This window comes from Lygodium microphyllum, chromosome 8 (genome assembly GCF_053477565.2).
Source record: "Lygodium microphyllum isolate KBCC chromosome 8, Lygodium_microphyllum_v1.1.10, whole genome shotgun sequence".
Classification (NCBI taxonomy): domain Eukaryota; kingdom Viridiplantae; phylum Streptophyta; class Polypodiopsida; order Schizaeales; family Lygodiaceae; genus Lygodium; species Lygodium microphyllum.
This window is the reverse complement of record NC_141142.1, coordinates 96338895-96361062: the sequence shown is the minus strand read 5'-3', so window position 1 is coordinate 96361062 and position 22168 is coordinate 96338895. Positions and strand designations below refer to the sequence as shown.

General features: G+C 42.1%; 1 protein-coding gene across 1 annotated transcript in view; it reads left to right on the top strand.

Moving 5' to 3' along the window:
• The first annotated feature begins 1186 nt into the window (after nucleotides 1-1186).
• Nucleotides 1187-22168, top strand: part of LOC148032630 (ribosome biogenesis protein BRX1 homolog 2-like) — a 36564-nt gene continuing 15582 nt past the window's right edge. Inside the window, exon 1 of the mRNA XM_087683249.1 lies at nucleotides 1187-1574. Coding sequence (XP_087539375.1) covers nucleotides 1333-1574 — 242 coding nt within the window. The 5' untranslated portion in view covers nucleotides 1187-1332. The remainder of the gene's footprint in view (nucleotides 1575-22168) is intronic.

The following is a 22168-nucleotide window of genomic DNA, read 5'->3' as shown; positions in this document are numbered from 1 at the left end:
AAGTGCTCAAACATACACTCTTTTTAAAAACTCTAACAATAGTAAGTTTCCTTACATAAATGTAGAGTCAAGTAAACTAATAAGAAACCAAACTTCTATTGACACCAAAACATCAAGCTCATCCACTAAGAATGTTGCCACTAGCTCAAGTAGCACAACTATATCATCAATCACTAACTCCAACCAACATCTACGAGCCAATTTAAAAGCAACAATACAAAGAAACAAGACTAAACACTTCATTTCCAACATTAGATCTAAACAAAATGGAAAGGTGCACGTAGGCCACACGATGAATGTTGAAAAAAGACTCCTGCAATACAAAAGAAAACCCATTAAAAAAATAAAAAGGCATCCAAACCTACCAACCATTCGAATAAAAATTTGAGGTCAACATAGAGGCAATATCTAATAGCAGAGATGAGGCCACGAACTTGGAGTAGGACATAATCTTGAAAAGGAATGTAACTACCTGCAAGCTATAGCGACTGGACCCCAAATATTATACATAGGAATACATTGTACATGGTTCATTCTATGCTTCTGGACCCCAAATAAATAAGTGCAGTACGTTCACTTTTTGCACAATTCATGGCTTTGAAAAATTTGAAGTTTTAAGTACATTCATTGTCTATTAAACTCCAATAAGATATTCAAAAACGTTTGGTAGAAGTGCTAATTTTTTGACATCCATGAACAACATATCTTACCTTCATTTGATGATAATTGCTTTATGAAAGATTCACAGGTTAAAATTATTTAAAGAAGTATTCAACTTTCGTATACGGGTAATAATAAGAAGCAAAAGATACTTCTCCAAACCATTTAAAAACAATCACATGGCTGCAAGGGTCAACCTGGTTGTAATGGGTTAGGGTGGAAGCTTTTGAGTTCCACCCAATTTGAGGAGGCAGAGGGATGCCGGTAAGCTTTGAGCTTTTTCGCCCTTTTTTGAACAACATATCTTACCTTCATTTGATGATAACTGCTTTATAAAAGATTCACAGCTTAAAATTATTTAAAGAAATATTCAATGTCATATACGGGTAATAATAAAAAGTAAAAGATATTTCTCCAAACCATTTAAAAACAATCACATGGCTGGAGGGGTCAACTTGGTTGTAATGGGTTAGGGTGGAAGCTTTTGAGTTCCACCCAATTTGAGGAGGCCGAGGGATGCTGGTAAGCTTTGAGCTTTTTCGCCCTCTTTTCCATGGAGTACCCTAATTACGGTTTAATTACGTTTTAGACTTAAAACACACCACGATGCAAGGCTTCTTTTAGACGTGTTCTCTCGCGGTGAAGACGGAAGGAGAAGCAGGGGTAGCAGCCATGGGAAAGAAGAGGAAAGCCCCTGGTAAAGAAGCAGACGGAGGGCAGGCTCCTCTCGAGGACGACCAAACTCCTGCACCCAAGCGCACCCTTCTAGGCCCCAAGAAGAAGGACATAGAAGTCGGAGAAGAAGGACAAGGAGTAGCAGATCATACCCACGCTCCGTCTCTGCAGAATAGCCGCCCTCCCTTCCGCAACAGGGAGAAAGTGCTCGTCCTCAGCTCACGGAGTATCACTTTCAGGTTCAGACTGCCTATTTTCATCCATCATGGCTTCCCCATGTTCCTAAATGAGCTGTCTTGGTGTCCGTGCCCGTCTGCACATTCGTCGCTTGTAAATTTAACCTGTCCATGTTCCCGTTGGAGATCACTGTAATGCCAGAGTTTCTTAAAAGCGAGCTCGAGTTTGACCAGTCAATGCTGAATCTGTTCCCACCAACCGCAACAATTAGTAGTATGGAGAGCATGGTAAAAATGGTAAGTCATCGAAGTGGTGTGATGCTTTGACGGCTACTGGGAAGTGTTTTATTGGCGAAGAGCAGGGTCACATAGCACATGATTTTCCTAACAAGAAGAGATGCGAATCATGTCTAGGATTGATTGGTTGAGGGGTTCATTTAGCCTAGCTCAGCCCCTTTCTACTCACCTGTTTTTCTTTTTGGGTCTGAAGAAAGATAGTTCATGCCGCATGCGTATTGGTCAGTGCACCTTGAACTTACCATCAGGAAGTGTTCCTCCATTTAAAGGATAGAGGATATCCTTGACAGGTTGGAGGGATTTGCAATATTCAGCCAAATAGATTGAAAGAGTAGTAATCATTTGATACACATTTAAAAAGAATATATATGATGGCTTTCAAGACAACCTATGGTTTGTATGAGTTTTTGGCGATGACATTTGGGCTTACTAATGCTCCAATAACATCTAATCGGATGGTAGGCATGATCTTTTGTTAGCATAGGTCATTTGTCGGGACATTCTTTGATGATGCCATTTTGTATTCAAAGAAAGAGATGGAACATAGGAAGGATTTGGCTATAGTCTTTCAAGAACTTCTCAAACATGTGTGATAAGTGATTGCAAAAAGAACAAGTTCTTCTTGGAAAAGATTCACTTTTTGAACACATATTCTCTAAAAATGGAGTTAGGATGGATCCAACTAAAGAGGAGGCCATTTGTAATTGGCCAAATTTGTGGAATCTACATGATGTTTGTAGTTTCTGTGGATTATGTTCTTACTACAGGAGGTTCATTTGCCATTTTGTAGAAATTGCTTTTCCTCTTTATCTTTGCAAAACAAAGGAGCGGCTTTTAGATGGGGTGAAAAAGAGATTGCTCCAATTGAAAGAAAAGACTATATTGAAAGTGTGTTTGGTTTAACTTGATCTTTGAAAAGTTTTTTAATATAGCGTGATGCATGTAGAAATAGTAGTGGTGCAATTCTTATGTAGAATGGTCATGTGGTAGCTTATGAGAGTAGGGTTTTGCAGATTGCTAAAAAGAATTTATAGGTTTATGAGATAGAGCTATTAGTTGTTATTCATTCTCTTTAATCATGGGGTAAATACCATTTGGAGATCTAATAGAAACCTCTAAAATTAATACTGACATAGAAATTGGAGCTCAAAGAGCTTGTTCTTCTCTTACAAAGCCTTATCATAAGGGGAATGAGAGTTAGAAGAAGATGAGTAAGAAAGTGCGGAAAATTCAGTGGAGCTAGAAGATGAGTTTAATGATGATGAAAATACTATTTCCAAATGGGTCAATCTTGCAAAGCCTGTAGTGGCTACGATAATCCAAGATCCAACAATCTTGGATGAGACAATGGTAGTTCATTGTGGACTAATTAATGGACCTTAGAGCATGGGACACATGTAAAAGAAATGTTTGATGCAGCCAAAAGTATTCTTTACCAATGTCTCTCGTTGTCGTGATAAAGCCTTCCCTCGAAAGGATGATGATCCATGGTGCCAAAGAGCATCCAACCAATTTAAGCAAAGAAGTCACGATGGTTTGTGTAGAGCTAGAATAAGCATTACATGCTGAATTAGCCTCTTTACGCAGCCCCAAAAATGCTTAATTAATGAAAACCCTAAAATGGTGTGTGGTTCGAGAGAGTTTAAAATGGTGCGCGATATAAGGTCTTGAAGCTTTCTATAAATAGGTAGGCTATCCTCCTCGTTTTTGCAGGTTTCACGCCTTCTAGTTTCGCTGCCCACACCCTGTTTGCGGAGGACATCATAGCTGAGGCTGCCTAACCTTGTCTACATCCATCCAAGGCCTGTTTCTAGCCTTCACCCTGCAATTCACACCACTAGCAACTGTTGTCCAGCCGTGACTATTGCTATTGTCCATCTATTTGCTGTTGCCAAGTGCCACATGGTGCTTCATTGCTGTGTTTGCACCTGTTGGCTGCCACCTTTTCATAGATGATTGCAAGAAGCTTGTGTTTGCTGTTGGAGGCTGCTGTATAGGCTTCCACGTCACCATGCAAATTTGTGTTTATTGTGCTAGTTGCTACTCATTAGTTGAATTTGCATTTGTTGTTTTTCTCTCCTCTACACGCTTGACACTGATCCAATACATCATCTATTGCGTTTGTTGCTATTTGACATCTTGGAGGCTGCCTTGCTACGTTTTGGGATCTGTCAGGAGTACGATATCCTCTCTTTCTCATTATCTTTGCCTCGGTTCTCGAAACATGAGAGTTTGGGTTATAGTTTTCCTTCCGTGTACGGTTTGTTTGTTGCATGAGCATTGTATATTCAATATTCATTCAGATTTTCATTGCGTTCATCGTCTTTGAGTCATCCTAACCCTAACCATGTTTTGTTGAGTTTATGCTTTGTCGTATGCTTTCATTTATATTTCTGCGTTGGTGGAAATTTCTTCACAATTAGTCCTTTGTGACCTTTCTAGAAGCCTCATTAGAGGATGAATCATCCAGTCAAGAAGTGGTTATTTGTGTGACACAACTAAAAACAAGAATCATTCCATTCTAGCCTCTTATGGCATTAGAAAAGTTGCAGTTGAGTGCAACAAAAGCCATTCCTAGAGTGGGAGTGTGTAGCATGGATTTTTGAAGTAATAAAACATAGAGAGATAACACAGATGATAACAAAGGAAAGGAATTGTGATCTCAAACATAGAGAGAGAAGGACATAGATATAATGATGTAATAAAACATAGAGAGAAAAAACCACAGATGAAAATGAAGGAAAGGAATTGTGATCTTAAGGGCAAAGGAAGGTTGGATACAATCAAACGTTGCACATGTAGTCATTGTGGTTAGTGAGCATGTTGGATTGTAAAGGTAGCAAAGATGTAATTGAGAGAGGAGAGAGAAGACAATGATGGGTTGGAGAAGAACATACCAACAAAGAGGAGTGAATCTATTTATAGGGGAAGATTCCAAGATTGACTAACCAACCTTAAGTGTTGGTGGGAATATTGAAAACAATCGATTGCTTGCCATAAAGTGGTTGACTTGTTGGTGGATGTGCCGACTTGCTTGGTAAAGGCATGAAATCATAGAGAGAGGGAATGCTTGTATCGGCACTTAGGAACGGATTAACGTTTTAGAGACAAGGAATGCGTGCAGGAGTTTGCGAAAGTTACTAGTCGCAGGGATGCTATGCAAGATGAAAGCAAGATCCCTTCAAAACATGTTGTCACCTAAGAAGCATTAGGCCTTCAACTTTTGAGTTAGGTCATCAGTATAAGATGAAGTCCACCTTTGTCAATTTATGCTGCTACTATAGTAGTTCCAAAAGAGCTTCTTAGTAGCATTGATGGGTGTTAGGTTCAACTTTAGCTTCCTTAATAGCTGCTAGTTGCATGAACTTAGTGGTTTCATCTCATTCAAGCTTCCTTTTCATGCATCATCAATTGATAACATGTGGCACACATGATCTCATGGATAGATGGTAGCATGGAGGTACTCTCTTCCCAAAGTTTCCCTGCTTCATAGCCAGAGATAAGAAACTTCTTCTTCTCTTCCTCTCGGTGCTTACTCACTGCTTTCTTTGCTATGTTAATCTTGACAGTTTGATAAGTTGAGTAGACAATAGCTCCACTACACACAAACATAGAAGCTGCCCTCTTTCTCGAATGCTCTAGTCCTCCTCTTGTTGATTGCAGTATTTGTCCATGGGTAGGATGGCCGTGCAAACAATAGCTTGTCAAAAGGCTTGCGCCACGCGCAGGTTACATCTCCTTGCTGTCTCCTTTCCTATTCGGGCTTCTTTGCCCCACAAAGCATACGATTAATCTTCTCTATGTCACCCTATGATTGCTTGGTAATATCGTGACGCCTCTGCTACTTGACACAGAACTTTTTGAGTCTCACCCGATGCATCTCGAAGATGCGCTCAGGGTGGTGTTGCCAACTACCTATCGTATCTTGAAGCCTTCTTGTCCTTGTTTCAGCTCTCGTTATCATGGCTTTAGTACAACGAGCAAAGCTACACTAATTGCTTTGCTAAGTGCAAATCAAAATTGCCCTCCTATGCATGTATCAGATCATATTCGCTCTTCCCATTGGATTACACGAATGAACGAATAGACGAGCGCTTCATCCCCCCACTCCTTTAACTTTCCCACTATCCATCAGCGCTTCCCTTTTCGCATCTAATAATAGGCTTCTCTTTCCGTTAAGCTTGGAGGCATTCACTAAAAGCATGTCTGTGTAAAGCTTGAGTTAGGTGTTAAGACCGTGTCTCCTCTATATATTCCACAAGGCAAGACCAGAAGCTTTACTTTCTCCTCCACTTTCTCGATTGCACACAAGTCTAAGGTCAATGGATACCCTTTCCTAAGGATCCCAAGCATGTTGGTATTCAAGACCACAAAGTAGGAAAGCTCATATATGAAGACATGGCTTCCCAAAGTTTGAATTGCAAACGAAAAGACACACAACGGAAAACAAATTCCTAATGATGCTGAGTAATGAGTTCAAATTCTTGGCGAAAAACTCCGCCCTTAGGTTCGTAGTGGTGGACGTGCAATGTCATGACATGGCTTCCCAAAGTTTGAATTGCAAACGAAAAGACACACAATGGAAAACAAATTCCTAATGATGCTGAGTAATGAGTTCAAATTCTTGGCGAAAAACTCCTCCCTTAGGTTCGCAGTGGTGGACGTGCAGTGTCATGACAATGTTTCAGGAGGTCTGAGCCCAGGAAACACTGATGGAATGTTCTAGCCATTCCCTACCCCGTTCCTACCCTGGTCCCTAGCCATTCCTTGGCCGTTCCCTATTTGGAACGACTGTTCTAGTAGCGTATTAAAAAATGTCATTTCCATCCGTCTCGACTCTTGCCGCGCTCGCCTGTTGTGACTCGTCTTGACTGTCGTCCCGCGAGTCATCCCTCAACTGTTGCTTGAACTTTTACCAGCTGTCCGACTCCTGCCTGCTTGGCGTGACTCTCACTTGGCTCGACTCTCGCCTGCTTGGTCCCTGACTCTTGCCTATGATCAGGTGAGGACTCTCTCTCTCTCTCTCGTGCAAATTTTAGATTTTAGAATCTAGATGAGTCTTGACTCTTCACTCCTTGAGGCATGCCCTAAATTTAGGGGTGATTGAAGATTCAACAGGGATTTGCATTTTTGCCCCAATTTAAAGCATTTATGATTCAGGTAGCAATCTCCTCCAAATTTGGAGCCTTGTGGATCAGTTGTTGGTAGTTGCACCAAAATTTGGGGCTTTCTCAACAAGGATTGGGGCCCAAATTTGGCTGCAATGTCCCCAAATTTGGAACATTGGGATCTTGGGATTTGAAAGAGCCCCAAATTTGGGGCATTTTGAATCAGTCATTGCCCCAAATTTGGGAGCTGAAAATGCACCAAATTTTGGGGCATTTTCAGCAAGGGAATGCAGTCCGGAATGCTCCAAATTTGTGGCATTTTCAATATAAGGAATGTAGGCTGAAGTAGCACCAAAGTTTGGGCATTTTTAGCAAACATTTAACACATTCATGTTGAAATTTTGGCTGCAAATTTCTGCAATTTCATTGAACGTTACTGATTATTTGTCACTTTTATATACATGGCAGCATTTACATCTATGGGATCTTCATCATCCTCAGCAGGTACTTTTTCAACAGCTGGATGAAGTCGAAGCACTACTTGGTCATGGTGGGATGAGGTAGATGCAAGAGTGCCATTGAGAGGTGGAGGGGCTCGCCCTTGGAAATGCAAACTTTGCTCTTATGCTCGCACTAGTGGGGCTCATAAAGTGAGAGCCCATCTTCTACATGAGGAGGGGAAAGAGGTGCGTTTTTGCACCAATGTATCAATTGAGAAAAGGCAAGAGTTACTTCACCACATAGCCACGCCTATGGGGAATTCACATGTTGGGAGGACGCCAAATATAGTAGTGGATCCAACAACATGGACTCCAAGACTAGCAGGACATGGTGTTTCATGCAGAAGACCACAGGATTAGCGGCTACGCAGCCTTCTCAAGGGCCATCAGTGGGCAGTAGGTGGTGGTGTTAGACATAGTTCATTGCACACTTCATGGGAACCAAAGAAAAAGAAGAAACAGATGCAGCAGTGGCACGCTCTTTTTACCATGACCATATTGCATTCAAATCAGCCAGGTCACCTTATTTTTTAAATATGGTGACAATGATTGTAGAGTATGGATCCACATATAAGCCTCAGAAACTATCAGGGCTACATTGCTTCAGGAGGAGAAAGCAGCCATAGAGATTGCAATAGCAAATATTCGCAATCAATGGGCAAGAAATGAAGTGACATTGATAGTAGATGGATGGAGTGACACACGCCATAGGTCCATACATGGTGTTGTCGCATATTCTCATGGGAATGTATTACTTCATTGGTAGTCATGATGCATCAGAGATTGGAAAGAGTATAGATGTATTGGCATCCGAGTGGTGCAAGGCAATGCAGGCTGTTGGGGTAGAAAATGTAGTGCAATCTGTGGCAGATGGTGAACCTACAAACAGGGCAGTAGGAAACATTTTAATGGCAATGTATCCACATATCACCTTTAGTCCATGCATGGTGCATTGCTTGAATAACTTGTTGAAGGATATTGGGGACTTGCCATGGATTGCATCTCTTGTTGCGAAAGGCAACAAGATTCTCACATCTATATGTAATCATCAGTACTTGTATGCTGAGTTTCGCAAGAGAAGTGACAAAGAACTTCTTAAATATTGGGATACACGATTTGCATATAACTTTCTTATGCTTGGTCGATTGCACTATTGCAAAGGTGCAATTGGGGAGCTATTTGCTAGTGATGAGTATGGAAATTGGACTGGGGCTGCCATTGCTACTGTTGTGTTATGTAATGCATATGTCTCTGATAGAGATTTTTGGGATGAGGTGAATCGCACCAAGTGGTTGATCCTATTATGCACATGTTGAGGCTTGCAAATGACATGGATCCACCATACATTGGGAAGATCGGATCGCATGATTGAGAAGTTGGAGAGTTTGGAACCAAATGCAGACAAGTATGAGCAGATCAAGGAGTTATGCATCAAGAGATGGAATGAGTATGACTCTCCTATGCATGCTGCAGCATATGTGCTTGATCCTGAGTTTCAAGGAAAGATGCAAGAAAGAGACCTTGAGGTGGTCAAAGCTTGGAACACATTGCTTGCAAGGCTTTATCCTAGCCATGAAATGCAACGCAAAATTAAAAATCTGCTATGTGTGTATCGACAAACATTAGGGATGCTTGGTACAGAGGATGCACTAGAGGATAGGACAAGTATTGGGGTTGTTTTATGGTGGGAGGGCTACGGGGTAGAAGCTCCAGAGTTGCAGAGTTTGACTATTTATATTCTTAGCTAAACAATTATCGCTTCTTGTTTAGAGCAACTATGGATTTCATTCAATCATATTCACTCAAGAGAAATCGTCTTGGTACAATGAAGATGAATGGCCTAATTTATGTGAGCTCCAATCTTCGCTTGCTAGCTCATACATCAGTTGCAAAGGCTGATTCTTTTATACGTTCGGAAAAAGATGATGATGATGATGGTGATGGTGATGGCTAGGATGCTGTTCAGTAGGATGAGCTTTCAACACAGTGGAGCCATCTTCCATGAATGAGAGCACTCAGCAGCTAGCCTCTTGGAACTTTAGAGTATTGACTTGGAAATTGGAGCTCTTGTAACTTGGATCTTTAGACTAGTGCATATTTTGTGTCTTTGCAATGCACACTTGTTGGACTTATGCAATATTGTTGATTACAATGTTGAATGCGACAATCCATTGCTGATTACAATGTTTTGAATCTTCTTTATTATTGTTGAAACTTGATTATTATGCCTCTAATTTTACTAATTATGGTTGATATCTCTAGATTCTAAGACTTAAGTGTTGATTCTCTCTCTCTCTCTCTCTATACATACATACATATATGTGTGTGTGTGCACATACACACACACACACATTTGTATGTATGTATGTATGTATATATATGTGTGTGTGTGTGTGTCTGTGTGTGTGCACATACACACACACACATTTGTATGTATGTATGTATGTATGTATACAACCCTCTATGGCTTGAAGCAAGCTCTTAGGGCTTGGTATTAATGGATTGATCGCTTCTTCTTGGATAGTGGCTTCCATCGATCAGATCATGAACCCAACCTTTACTACAAGGTTGCGAAGGACAGGGTGTGTCTTGGTCATCTTGTATATTGATGACTTTATCATTATAGGGAGCAATACGTAGGAGGATGATCGTACGCAGCAGATCTTGAGCCATGAGTTCGACATGACAAATCTTGGATCCCACACTTTTTCCTTGGACTGGAGATCTATCAGATAGCACATGGCATTTTTATTTTCGAGCATAGGTACATCTTTGAGCTTCTTTTGGAGTTTGGTATGGTTGAGTGTTGGCCCATTGCTTGTCCTGTGGACCTGAGGACCCCAAGTCCAATCATTGGCAGTAGGTGATCCCCTCAGTGATGCCATTGGATATAGGTGCCTCGTTGGCTCTTTGATTTGGATGATTTGCACTTGGCCGGACATCTCTCTTGTGGTGGCTTTGTTGTCTTCTTTCATGAAGACTCCTACTTAGGCTCACTAGCAAGCTGCCTTGCATGTTTTGCACTATCTAAAGGGGACTCGATCCTACGAGGTCATGTGTGGAGACGGGGCCATTCTTTCAGGATGGAGTGACTCTGATTGGGCATGTGATGTGGACTTGTGGCGATCCACTATTTGTTATGCCTTCTCTCTTGGATCAGGATGGAGTGACTCTGATTGGGCACGTGATGTGGACTTGTGGCGGTCCACTATTTATTATGCCTTCTCTCTTGGATCATGAGCTATCTCTTGGAGTAGTAAGAAGCAACTTGTTGTGGCTCTTTTATCTACAAAGATTTCGAGTTAGTGGTGGCCTATTGTCCTATTGAGGACAATGCAATGGATCTCTTTATGAAGCCTTTGCCCAAGGCTTCTATGCTTCATCATATGAGATTGTTAGGCACTCTTCCGTTGTGCACTCTCACAAACTGACCCCCCCCACCATCATCTCCACTCTTTTGCTTCTCGGTTCCCTATTGGCACCCCTTCTTCGTCTTCGACTCCCCTCCCTTCTCCTCCCCCTTTAAGGGCTTTGTAGCTATACCATGGCGTTATCACCGGAAACACCTATATAGGGAGTAGTAGTGACTTTGAGCCTTGCTTGGTTTCCACTCTACGTGTAATTCCCTATACCTAGTGGTGAATCCTTGTATGTGCAGTGTAACGAAGGTGTAGTCTTGGGTTGTGTCAATGTTGTACCGTTTCTTTGATCGAATAATACAAGAGTATACCTTGCTCTCACATATCGTGTTATCTTTTTATGTTGTGTTGAGTGAGTAACGAGTGCAGGTGCGTCACACTTGGTATTAGAGCAACTCTTGCTTAGAGTGAGATCCAATGCTCTAAAGAGAATGAGCTGAAACGACCCATGTCGTGTTGCCCCATGTCGCATCGATCCCCGTTGCGTTGACCTCGGTGTGACACCTCAGCATGACGACCCTAACACCATCCACCATCTGAAGACATGACGTGGCTTCTCCACGGCACAACCACCACCCAAAGGCGAAACACTGCTTTCCTGCGTCGACAATCCCCACTGACCACATGGAGGACGACAGAGAGAATGTATCCATCCCAACAATGGAAGAGAGGAAGAAGAGTAGAGGGCAAGAATGGAGAGTAGCGTAAGAGAAGGTAGCCGGATTGGAGAGGCAGTTGGAGGGTATGTCGGGCATGCTAGAGTCAATTTGGAGAAACATGCAGATGAAGAAAGAGGAGGAGGAAAGGAGAAGAAAATTAGAATCGGAGTAGGGCTATAGAGAATGGGTGTTACAACAACAAGAAGAGGAGAAAAGGCAAAAATTACAAGAGGAGATGGATAGATTAGGGAGAGAGGAGACTTCTAGGAGGGCGCAAGATACAAGAAAAGATAAGAAGAAGATAGTAGAAGGCGGAACAACCTGCCAAGTACAAAGGAGAGAGACGGGTTAGCTTTGAAGAAGTGGATTGCAGAGTGAAGTGAGCGATGTGCAGTGGCGATGCAATTTCCTGCGATGAAAATGTCAGGTAGAGAGCAAAACATGAGCAAGAGTAGAGAGTGAGAGCTAGAGAGAGAGATGCACGATGTTCTTGGGTACAATCTTTTTGTGTGTATCTCTTTAGGTTTTAGATAGATATATATGAAAATACAAATTTGCTAAGGGTGTGTTCACACCCGTGCACATACCCTTTATTTCCAACAATCTCCCACCTAAAGGCAATGTGCTTTAAGAAGAGAAAATAATTAGCTAAGTCTAGGTATGTACAAAGCTGAAATACGTATACCTATCCAACTCTCATCATCTGTTGGCAATGAGTAAACAACTCTGTTGGAAGACCCTTCGTGAGAAGATCTGCAGGATTATCATTTGTATGTACTTTGACAAGCTCAATGCTCAATGCTCTTGCTGTCAAGTACATCTCTAATGAGGTGATACTTCACCTGTATGTGCTTTGTCTTTGCATGAAAGACGAGATTCTGTGCTAGCATGATAGCACTGTGACTATCACAATGGAGAATAGGTAACTTTGAAATGCCAAGCTTTCCCACCATACGTGAAAGCCATAAAGCCCCCTTGCATGCCTCAGTAGCGGCCATATACTCTGTCTCTGTAGTAGACAATGCTACACACTTTTGTAGCCTGGAGATCCAAGACTGCTCCTCTTGTGAAGGTAAACACATACCCAAAAGTGGACTTTCTGCAGTTTGCATGACCAGCATAGTCTCCATGACCAGCATAGTTTGCATCCGTAAAGCCAATGACAGATGCCTTCTGCTTTCCAAAGTAGATGCATAAATCCTTTGTGTCTTTGAGGTGTCTCATAATACCTTTCATTGCTTCTCAATGCTTTTTACTAGGGTTTGCCATGTATCTGCTAACCACTCCCACTGCAAAGGCAATGTCATGACGTGTAGCAACCATAGCATACATCAAATTGCCAACAGTTGAAGCATATGGTATCTTGGCCATTTCAGCCTTCTCATCATCAGATGTAGGGAGGTCCTCTATACTGAGTTTCACATATGGAGGCAATGGAACCCCAATTATTTTCCCCCCCTCCATATTGAAACATTGCAAAACCTTGGAGATATACTCTTGTTGAGATAGAGTAATCCTTTTGACCTATCTTTGAGTATTCACATGCCAAGAATGTGATTTGTATCACCAAGATCCTTTATGTCAAAGCTGCTATGAAGACTTTGCTTTAGTGAGTCCAAGGCATAAGGATCCCTGCGAGCAATCAGCATGTCATCAACATACAGAACCAAGATAATCAGGCTGCCATTTGTTGCCTTCTTGGTGTACAAGCAGTGATCCACTTGACTTCTATGAAAACCTTGAGATTACATAAATGTATCAAACTTATGATACCATTCTCTTGGTGCTTGTTTCAGCTTGTACAAACTCCTTTTGAGTTTACATACCATCTTCTCTTTCCCTTTTGCCACAAACCCTTTAGGTTGCTGTATATATATGTCTTCATGCAGATCACCATGTAAGAATGCAGTCTTTACATCCATCTGTATGAGCTCCATATCTTTAGTTGCAACCAAGCCCAAAATGGTTCTCGATGTAGTCATCTTGACTACAAGAGAGAAGATCTCATCAAAGTCAACTCCATGTTCTTGCTTGTACTCCTTCATAACCAATCTTGCTTTGTACTTTGGCGAGGAACCAGAAGTGACCGTCTTGTAAACCCATTTGCATGGAAGGGTTTTCTGCCCTTTAGGCAACTGCACCAAGTCCCAAGTGCCATTTTTCTCTAGAGATTCGATCTCTGACAACATGGCTTTATACCATTTCTTGCGGTCCTGTTTGTCCATTGCTTCCTTGAAGCATGTCCATTGCTTCCTTGAAGCAAGACGGTTCACCACAATCAGTCAACATGACATAATCAGCCATATTGTTTGCATCAGGAACGAATCTATCAGGTTGTCTAGTAGCCCAGACGATCTCCTGACCCAATGATCATTGTTTGGTGATTGTTGAGCTTGCAAATTTCCATTTTCAGCTTGCTGTCTTGGCATTTCAGCTTGCAAATTAGCATTAACAGCTTGTTGTCCTGGTTGTTCCTGCACATCTTGTGGCTCATCATTATGGGCAATGGTTGGTTGATCATTTCCAGCATTATTTTCTGCATTTGCTAGTTCAATTGCAACAGGTAGTTGCTGTTGTACATCGGGCACATTTTGTTGTCCAAAAGGTATTTCTTCCCGGAATACAACCTATGGACCTCCTCAGTCTTTTTTAGGCTGTTTATGCATGCGATATTCTCGGAAGATAACATCATTGCTATGTACTATTTTCCTTTTCTTGGGATCCCCTAATCTATACTTCATTTCACCCTCGTCACCATATCCTAGAAAAATGCGTTTACAGGACTTTGGCTCAAGTTTGCCGTGTTCTTCTTTACGAATGTACATAAAAGTCTTGCAGCCAAACACTTTTAGGTAAGCATATGAAGGTGGGCTTGCTTGACCACGCTTCCTGAGGGATCCCCCCTTCCCCCCCTCCCCCCCTTGAAAAGACTTGTTCGGTGACCGATTAATCAAGTGAACAGCTGTCATAACACCCTCTGCCCAAAAGCTGGGGGGTAATGTAGCATGAGACAACATATTACGGATTTTATCCTATATGATCCGATTCATACGCTTTGCAACTCCATTTTGGGATGGATTACGAGGGGTAGTGAGCTGTCTCTTTATCCCTTTGTTATCACAAAATGCTTGAAAGGCCTTGGACACATTTTTCCCACCATTGTCAGAGCGAAGATACTTAAGTGTCTTATTAGTATGATTTTCAACCAATGCTAAGAATTTTTGAAACTTGTCAAGCACTTTGTCCTTGCTACGAATAGGGTAATCCCATACCTTCCGTGTAGCATTATTGACAAAGGTGACAAAGTATTTCTTTCCCCCTAAAGATAACCTTGGCATCTGACATACATCGGAATGTACTAACTCTAGAGGGGAAGATTTCAACAAAAGAGACTTCTTATGAGACATCCGTGCATGTTTACCATAAACACAATGATCACAATGCTCCAAATCAGCATAACAAAGACAAGGCAGTAACCCAAACGAGAAAGTACTTTCATTCTAGTTTGACTCGTGTCCCAACCAGCCATGCCACAAAGAAACACTTGGCTACTCAGTCACGGCAACAACATGGTCACACACACTAGATACATGGAGAGGATACAAGGTATGACTTTTACAACCTCTGGCAATCACTCTAGATCCCTTACAGATCTTCCATTTCCCATCACCAAAGGTGGTATGAAATCCATCGTCATCTAGCTGCCCTGTGCTAATCAAGCTTTTCTTGAGCTGAGGTATATGCCGCACACGTTGAAGTGTGAAGACAGAACCATGCTGAAATTGCAACTGTACACTACCAATACCTGCAATGTCACATGCATAGTTGTTCTGAAGATGAACAACACCATGTAGACCCCTTGTATAGTTAGAAAACCACTCACGATGGGGGGTGACATGAAAGGAAGCACCTGAATTTAGAATCCAAGTGTGCGTGTCATCATCCATATCTGCAAGTAAAGCATGTGTACTAAAGTGTGAAGAGATAAAGAGTACGTCATTTCCACTATCACTGTCATGAGTGACTACAACATTCATCTCTTCAATTTTGACACTGCTCTTCTTAGACTGACTTTCTTTCTTCTCTTCCTTGCCATCATCTGTCTTCTTGCCCTTTCCTTTCTCTTTCTTCCATTTGTAGCAGTCACGTTGAAAGTGACCCTTCTTGCTACAATGATGGCATTCAACATCCTTACCACGTGATTTACTGTGTCCCTTGCTATCAGATTTACCTTTCTGTTATGATTTGCCCCTAGTATGCAAAGCACTCGAAGACTTATTGGATGCATTGTTTTGTCGATTCATTTCTTCCATGAGTAAAGCACTCTCTATATCAGCATACAAAAGCATCGCATTAGAATTGCTCATATCAGTCTTGAATGTATCCCAACTCTCTGATAGAGTGCAAAGCAAGAACGTAGCCTTAAATTCTTCATCAATCTTGAACTTCAAGGCAACCAACTAGCTGAAAATGGAGTTAAACTCATTCAAGTGAGTAGACATTGCTGCACCCTCTTTCATTCGCAAATCCATAAGCTTTTTCAGCCAGTAAACTTTACTTGCGGCACTCTTCTGGGCATACAGTTCTTCTAGTCGAGTCCAAATAGAATAGGCAGTATCCAAACCTTCAATGTTAAACAACAAGGCATCAAAAATCGATAGCTCGATGGTTGAGCGCGTAAGCTCATTTAACTCATCCCAGTCTTCCTGTTCCATATTTGTGGGCTTTGCCCCTTTGGTCTTAATCGGCCTTGCTTGCTTCTTTTGCAATAGGATATTATAGCATTGTTTTTGCCAGACTGCAAAGTTATGTGCTCCTTCAAGCTTCTTAATGTGCATGAGATGACTGTTGTTATTGCTGCCAGCCATGATTTTCAGCCCAAATGTGACCAAAAAATTCAGCAAATGCAGGCCCAAACTGTCACACCAGTGACCAAAGTATAAACAAGTACCAACCAACAATAAATAACCACGTAAAAGCAGAAATTTCAGATCTGCAAATAAATTTTCAGAAGCACTAAACCTTGTGCTACAACACTCTTCAACTGATTATAGTTGTTCCAAGGACAAATACATCACATTACATGAGAAGTCCCAAATTTTAGCTGCAATTTCTGTTGTACATGTACCCACGAGCACAAAATTTGACACGCATGGTCAAAAGCCCCAAAATTTTTGTGCTCAAAGCATCAAGCATACATCTGCATTGTCTCTGATATGCATAGAATAGGCCAATTTTGCCAAAATAGAGCAATTTCAGCAAAGCTCCCAAAATTTTCCAAGTGCTAGATGTTCAAATTGCATGGAATTAAACCCACATGTACATGAAATGACCAAATGGCGCACAAATTTCGCCCAAACAGCAAAAGCCCCAAATTGCATAGGGTCCAATGTGCATCAATGTCGAGAAATTGGGTAAATTTAGCCTAATTCTTGCATGTACATGAAAAGCCCCAAACGTCGGAGGCAAAATGTCACAAATTCCTGCAATTTTTGAGACAAATATCACTGTTGTGTCTTGCTTGCATCAAATGTGGACAAATCCCTAAATCTTTGGCACAAATTTGCCCAAAATTCTGAACTATGCTTACATGCACGAATGCCCGTCAGTGAGCAAAGGGCTTGCTTGCAGGGAACCTTTGAAAAAACTAAAAAATTTTGCAAAAGAAAAGTGATGAATCTGCCCCGTTTACAGCCGGCAATCCATCGCCTACTCGCGTGACCTGCTCGTGACCTGAAAAACGACATTTTGACTTGCACCTGAAGTGTGTGACTTGCGCATGACTGTGTCCTACCAAGAAATGATGGCTTTGATCTGCATGCAAACTAGAACTGTCGCCTGTCTATCCAGTGAAAGAACAATGGTGAGCTGACTTGAGTGGACTCCAAGAAGCGCGAACACCTTAGCTGCAGCTATGATACCAGTTTGAAGTGAGCGTTGCGCAATGGTGATGCAATGTCATGTGATGAAAATGTTAGGTAGAGATCAAAACGTGAGCAAAAGTAGAGTGAGAGTCAGAGAGAGAGATGCACGATGTTCTTGGGTACAATCTTTTGGTGTGTGTACCTCTTTAGGTTTTAGATAGAGATATATAAAAGTACAAATGTGCTAAGGGTTTGCTTACACCCGTGCACATATAAAAGGCATGATGGCCCTTTATTCCCAACACAGAGGTGGACATATACTTGAAATATGCCAGGATTACCGAAGATAGGAAGGCAGAGGTGGCAACCATCTACTTGGAGGAGGATGTTGCTAGTTTGTACCTATTGGCACAGGAGTAGAGATACACCATCTTTTCATGGGAAGAACTCCAAGAGGAACTCAAAGATTACTTCATTCCAAAGGTGAAAAAACTCAAAGTTAGAGATGAATGGAGAAACCTCAAGCAAACGCAAGGGAAGATGAAGAGGTACGTCAGTAAATACATGCAGATCATGTTGCAACTACCCAACATTGACAATGATACTAAATTGCATGGATTCTTATTTGGGATGCATGAATGGACTAGAAGAGACGTACAGAGGCAAGAGCCAACCGGCTTAGTCGAGGCCATGAGAATGGTTGAAATACTAGTGGACTTAGAAGGCAGGAGGGCAGCCCAGGGGAACCAGAATAGATTCAACACCAACCTCAACAACAATTCATGGACCTCGAGACCCAATGCTCCTAGAGGCTCACTCACGGAGATGGGGAGCCAGACCTCTAGGATAATGCCAACCGTGTCACAATCCGCATTAGTACCAAGAGGAGTACTTGGCAGATGGGGGAACAACCACTACAAGCCGACTCTAAGTGCGTCATATGGTCCCACGGGATCAAACACATCATAGTGGAGACCCCCAGGCCCAACCACAGGGATTAGATGTTTCAAATGTGGGGGACCACACTATCAAAATAGATGCCCTATAGAAGATACCCTCATCAAGCGGGTCGAGGGTGAACGCCACTAGTGTGTATGGAGAAGAGGAACTGCAACCCTCGTGCATCCAAGAAATCCCAGGCGAAAGTGATGAAAGCATGGACCACCTAAGAGTGGGGATAGTCAGTGCGCGACCCCAATGCATGGCAGCCCGGATAGTAGCAGTCCACCACCTATACATCAAAGGCATAGTGAGTGAAGGGAATCAAGTGATTATGGTGGACACAAGGGCCACTCACAACTTTATCACACTAGAGTGCGCAGCCAAACGTGGATTGAAATTCTAAGGCCCTAGAAGGATTATCAGTAACATTCGCACAAGGAGAGGCCAAAGAAGTGAAACATGTCTTTGTAGTACAAGTAGAAGCCAAGAAATGGAAAGCAAAGCTCAACTTCGTAGTAATCCCCATCCCCATGGATGATTTCGAAGTTATTCTAGGCTTGGAATTCTATGATAAATATGTCATTGCAATGTTTGAAAAGGGAGTTAATGAGATGATGCTAGATATGCAAGGAGAAGTCGTCAGAATATCCTGTGAAAGAATGTAGTTGCTAAGCAGGACACCAATCAAAGTGCAAATGAAGGAGAATAAGCCTGGAGTTTCTTGCCAAACAATGAAGTCAGGCCCAAACCAATCAAGAGCGCCAATCCAAGCAACACCGTGTCAAGTGAACCCTATTAGGCCACGCATCATGATGTGTAGCACCAAGTAATTGGAGAAATCAATTAAGCAAGGAGATATAGTCTATCTATGTATGATTCGACCCATTGAGCAAGAGGTCACCAAGAAGCCCAAACCCCAAACCAGTAGCACAAAAGTGGCAGAAATACTTGAGGAGTTCAAAGATGTAATGTAGCAAAGCTACCCAAGGGCTTACCACCTAGAAGGGATGTGGATCACAAAATTGAACTCATCCCAAGATTTGCTCCAGTCCAGTGGCCAGAGTCCCTTATCGCACGAATCACACAAAACTCATGGAATTGAAGAAACAGTTGAATGAATTAGAAGAACAGGGTTTCATTCGCCCCAGCAAATCCCCCTTTGGTGCCCTAGTGTTGTTTGTTAAGAAGGATGGGAGGCTTAGACTATGTGTAGATTATAGGGATCTTAATAAAATCACCATAAAAAACAAATATCCCATGCTCCTAGTGGTGGACCTCTTAGATAGGCTACACGGAGTCGAGTATTTTAGCCGCATAGACCTTATGCCAGGATACCACTAGATTCTCATAGCAAAAGATGATATTCCCAAAACAGCTTTCCGTACTCGATATGGTAGTTTTAAATGGTTAGTCTTAGGATTCGGGCTAAGCAATGGGCAAGGTACTTTTTGTGGCCTCATGGATGGAGTCTTTAGACCCGAGATAGACATCTTTGTCATTATCTACATCAATGATCTACTAGTCTATAGCAAAACCTTAGAAGAACACAAGTAGCACTTATGCTTAGTTTTTGAGAAGCTGCGGCAACATAAGCTATATACCAAACCAGAAAAATGTGAGTTTGCAGTAAAAGAGTTAGAATTCCTACACTTCATTGTGGGAGCAGTTGGTATTGAACTGGACCCCAAGAAAGTAGAAGCTACCCAAAAATGGCTTGTATTGAAGACTGTAAGGGAAGTGCGAGAGTTCCTCGGCTTCACAGTATTTTGTAGAAGGTTCATTCACAGCCTCATCACTACACCACTATCCCACCTCACCAAAGAAGATAACACCTTTACATGGGGCAGCGAGCAATAGGATGCTTTTGAATAGAGGAAGACATGCATGAGTCAAACCCCTGTCTTGAAAGTACCTAACTTCACCAAACCTTTTAAGATCTCTAGAGATGCTTCCGAATATGGTATTGGGGGTGCATTGATGCAAGAAGGCCACCCCATAGCTTATGAATCCAAGAAGCTCATAGATGTTGAAACCAGGTGGAGCACACATGAGAAGGAAATGCTTGCAGTCATCCATTGCCTCAAAAAATGAAAGAATTATGTTTAAGACAAACATAGAGTAGTCTTCACCGACAACATCTCCCTCAAATACTTCCAATCCCAACCCAAGCTATCGGCCAAACAAGCTCACTGGCTAGACTTCTTAGCCGAATTTGACTTGGAGATAAAGCACAAGCCAAGCTCCATCAACAAAATAGGAGATGCCTTGAGCCGTAAAGTTGATTTGAAAGCTGTGAATGTGGTCAGTAGCAACTTCATGGAATTAGTGAAGGAAGCCTTGGAATAGGACCAAGATATGCACAAAATTATACAAGATGTGGAAGCTGATAACACACCACATCGAATGTATACCCTCGAGGAGGAAATCCTATTCATAGGAAAGAGATTGTATATCCCTAACAATGTGGAGTTGAAGAAACTCATCTTATGTGAAATACATGATGGAAAATTAGGAGGACACAAAGGATAGAGCAAAACACTAGAGGCTCTTAGGAAGCAGTTCTTTTGGCCCAAAATGAAAGAAGAAGTCATTGACTACATCAAGACATGTCCTACTTGCCAACTTTTGAAGGCACTACGCTCTAAGCCAGTAGGCTTGCTTCAACCTATGTCGGTACCTAGCTGCCCATGGGATGTAATCAACATGGATTTCATTGTGGAGCTGCCCAAATCCCATGGATACACCATCATCTTTGTAGTGGTGGACTATTTCTCCAAGCAAGCCCACTTCATCCCTGCCAAACCACCGTTGAATGCCAAAGAGGTAGCTTGTCTCTTCTTTACACGTGTTCAAGCTACATGGCTTACCCTTAGCCATAGTGTCAGAAAGAGATGGAAGATTCATGAGTGACATGTGGAAGGAACTGTCACTTTAATGTCACAGGAACTCTTTAAGTCCTTGGAAACACAGTTGCGATTCTCATCATCCTTCCACCCTGAGACAGATGGGTAGATAGAATGAAGCAACCAAGGCATTGAAGATTATCTCAAGAGTTATGCCTGGGGAGACCAAAGGATTGGGCCTTGTACCTTGATGTGTTGGAATTCCACTACAACATTTCCATCCACTTCGACACAGGTTACACACCCTTTGAATTGGCCACAGGAAAAGAAGTCATCACCCCCCTTGCCTTAGCATCTGGAGTGGCCAAAATTAAAGATCAAGATGTAGAGGAATTCTCGAAGAAATGGAGAGATCGGAATGTGGCGGCCAAGTAGAGTCTAGAACAAAGCAAAATCACCATGGCAGAGCAAGCCAACAAAAAGAGAAAAGCCGTACTTTTCACTAAAGACGACATGGTTCTAGTCAGCTCTAAGAATATGTCACTCCCAAAGAATACGACCCCCAAGTTCAGTCGCTGCCACTATGCACCCTACCGCATCACCCAAGAAGCTGTGTTAAGACCCTGAAGTCCTTGTGTGACGGACACTAACTAGCCTGATAGTATAGCCTGTGTTAAGACCCTGCGAATGTCTCTCCAAGTCCTAGACCGGCAGACACTGGCAAGCTTGTTAGCAAAGCTGTGTAAAGACCCCGGATGCGTAATATTTCCGTAATGAAATATTAATGACCCTAGACCCCGCACATTCCGCGCAAGAGCAATTTTGAGTGGTTTCCTGCACAGAAAAACCTTGGGCTAAGTGCTCCACCCTTGTGCATTGATAAACTCCAGCCCGCGTTGTGCATAAGAGACCATGGCTAAAATCTTGTAGTGCACTGCGAGAACACCCCTCCAAGGGGAAAAGGATAATGGATAATTTTTGCAAATTTTTTAATTAAAACTCCCCTCCCCTTTAGCCATTGCATG